This window comes from Etheostoma spectabile, chromosome 3 (genome assembly GCF_008692095.1).
Source record: "Etheostoma spectabile isolate EspeVRDwgs_2016 chromosome 3, UIUC_Espe_1.0, whole genome shotgun sequence".
Taxonomy (NCBI): Eukaryota; Metazoa; Chordata; class Actinopteri; order Perciformes; family Percidae; genus Etheostoma; species Etheostoma spectabile.
The window spans coordinates 34,005,202-34,008,188 of NC_045735.1; the positions used below are offsets into that span (position 1 = coordinate 34,005,202).

General features: G+C 49.4%; 1 protein-coding gene across 5 annotated transcripts in view; it reads left to right on the top strand.

Moving 5' to 3' along the window:
* The window catches only part of LOC116685754 (transcription factor 7-like 1-A), a 25,528-nt gene extending 23,319 nt beyond the window's left edge, over positions 1 to 2,209 (top strand). For 4 of the 5 annotated variants that reach the window (XM_032510682.1, XM_032510689.1, XM_032510671.1 and 1 more), the window contains exons 10-13: positions 208 to 367; positions 732 to 839; positions 922 to 970; positions 1,183 to 2,209. In XM_032510682.1, coding sequence (XP_032366573.1) covers positions 208 to 367; positions 732 to 839; positions 922 to 970; positions 1,183 to 1,844 — 979 coding nt within the window. In that variant the 3' untranslated portion in view covers positions 1,845 to 2,209. The remainder of the gene's footprint in view (positions 1 to 207; positions 368 to 731; positions 840 to 921; positions 971 to 1,182) is intronic. The other variant, XM_032510705.1, reaches the window with a different exon arrangement.
* The last annotated feature ends 778 nt before the right edge of the window (positions 2,210 to 2,987 follow it).

The window sequence follows — 2,987 nt, forward strand, 5'->3', positions numbered from 1 at the left end:
TGATTTCTGTTTCATGTTAAACTGAAAGGATCTTACTTTAACTAAAAGGCCTATCTCTGTAGGGATCCATCCCATAATGTTGTCAGACACTTATTATAAAATAATAATCTGAGTCTGTCAACGTTTTCCCCTTTTTGCATTTATGCTGCTTATTTCACCGCGTCTGTGGGCCATGGTAACACGTTGTCTTCTGGTGTCTTTGTGTAGAAGTGCCGACGTCCATCAGGAGAAAGAAGACGAGAGGAAGCCGCACATCAAGAAGCCGCTGAACGCGTTCATGTTGTACATGAGGGAGGAGCGGCCCAAAGTGGTCGCGCAGTGCAAAGTTAAAGAGAGCGCCACCATCAACCAGATCCTGGGACAGAGGGTCAGTCTCTCTCTGTGTGTGTGTGTGTGTGTGTGTGTGTGTGTGTGTGTGTGTGTGTGTGTGTGTGTGTGTGTGTGTGTGGTGTGTGTGTGGGTGTGTGTGTGTGTGTGTGTGTGTGATCTGATGGAGGGGGGGGGTGTTACCTGACTGTGTGTGTTTTACCTGACTGTGTGTGCGTTATATCTGACGGTTTGTGTAACCGTGTGTGTGTTTGTATAACTGTGTATGTGTGTTGTATAAGTGTGTGTGTTTGTCATATCTGACGGTGTGTGTGTGTGTGTGTGTTATCTGATGGTGTGTAACTCTGTGTGTGTGTGTGTAACTCTGTGTGTGTGTGTAACTCTGTTTGTGTGTGTCTCCACAGTGGCACTCTCTCTCCAAAGAGGAACAAGCCAAATACTACGAGCTGGCCCGTAAGGAGCGGCTGCTCCACTCCAAGCTGTACCCGGGCTGGTCGGCCAGAGACAACTACGTGAGTCCCGCTGCTCGCACGCCGCTGCACCATGACCCCGCACGCATCAGCTGATAACGTGTGTGTGTGTTTGTGTTTGTAGGGTAAGAAGAAGAAGAGGAAGAGGGCGAAGAGTGAAACTCAGTTTGAAGGTAAGACGACGTTGTAAATCAGTTATTCAGATCCGGGTTAGCTTCTATCGGTCTTAAACAGAAGCTCCTTCTTTTGGGTCTCTAGTATTTATTAAGAATTAAGAATATTAAATGAGCTGGAATATATATATTATATATATGTATAGAGAGAGAGAGAGAGATGTAAATAGATAGTAGATAATTAATTTATTGTGTGTGTGTGTGTTCCTCAGATCCTGAACAGGACTTCCCGCTGCAGCTGAAGAGACCTCGCGTTCCGCCTGACGAGACGCCTCACACACACGCTGCTCTCCTGCAGCAGACCGCGCACGCGCACACACACGCGCACACACACGGGCACACACACGGGCACACGCAGCCCCGCTCGCACCTGTCCCAGCCGCACACCGTCTCCCACCTGACGCACACACACCTGTCCCAGGCCAGCCCCGCCTCCTCGCTGGACTCCCCGGCGACGCCGACCACGGCGCTGGCGTCGCCCGGCGCTCCGGCGCCGACACACACCGAGCACGCGCACACGTCGACACACAGCGAGCACGCGCACACGTCGACACACACCGAGCACGCGCACACGTCGACACACACCGAGCACGCTCACACGTCGCCGTACGCCGAGCAGCTGCAGCCGCTGTCCCTCACCACCAGGCCCCACCGGACGTCGCTGGCTCTGAGCCGCGCCGCCGTCCCGTCCGGACCCCCCACGCCCACGTCGTCCTGCGGCACCCCCGCCTCCTCGCCCCACGCGGCCCCCCCCTCCCGGTGTTCCCCCCCGCCCCCGCCCGCTCCTACCTCCGCTCACCGATCGGCGGCGAGCTCACACGGTGCCTTCAGCCAGTCGCAGGCGTTCGCACGCAGGAGAACCAATCAGCTGTGAGGATCTGCTGTCACTCCGAATCTTCACATCCAATTAAAAAACAATGACATCACAGCCTCAGTCGGACGTGATTTGTTCCTCTTTTTTTTAACGCTGTACATACGCTTTCTTTTTAAACTGGTTTTATAGATGATCACGTTTTATATTGGTATGAAAAGGACAATAATTGGTCAATATTTGACTCATCTCTAATGTCATGAAATGCGTTTTTTGTCTTTTTTCTGGTTCTTTTTATGAATGAAGTTGTATTTTGGAGCGGTTCGGTTGGTCAACATGTTGTTTCTTTCTCACCTGGTAGTGTTGAGTGTAAATCTATTTCCTGGTTCCTCCTCTGTGTTAATAAATCTTCACCAGTTCTGACACGCTGCCTGTGTGATGATGGGAGTTGTAGTTCTTCTGGGGAGCTTGAGACTACATTTGCATTGCTACGTGTTGGTTTAAGAACTAAAATATCTTCTGGATCCAAACACGTCTGTCACTCTCTTTCTCTTTCTCTGCCTTTCTTTCTGCCTCTTTTTCTTTTTGTCTTTTTGCCTCTTTCTTTGTCTATTTTTGTCTTTTTCTCTTTCTTTTTGTCCCTTTCTCTTTATTTTGTTTCTTTCTGTCTTTACTTTTGCCTCGTTATGTCTTTTTTTGTCCATTTCTTTTTGTCACGCTTTTTCTTTCTCTCTTTCTGTCTCTTTCTGCCTTTCTTTTTGTCCCTTTCTCTTTATTTAGTTTCTTTCTGTCTTTTTCTTGTCCCGTTCTCTGTCTTTCTCTCTTTCTGTCTTTGTCTCTTTCTTTTTGTCCATTTCTTTCTCTTTGTCTGTCTCTGTCATTCTTTCTTTCCATCAGGTTATTTCTCTCTTTCTTTCCACCAGTCTGTAAGTATCATGAGGAAAACGTATTAAAGTGCGGAGCAGCGTCCCGCTGTAGACAGAGTGAAGGACCAGTTGTGTCCTCAGCTGGACGAGGAGACGTTGGAGCGGAGGATGAGTCCTCGTCTGACGCCCCGGTCTACGGAGGAGGGGGGCAGCGGTGTTGAGGCGTATTTGTCCATGTTGGAACTGGAACTTTGATTTAATCCTCTCGTTTCTTCCCTAAACGTGAAGCTGTGTGTGTGTGTGTGTGTGTGTGTGTGTGTGTGTGTGTGTGTGTGTGTGT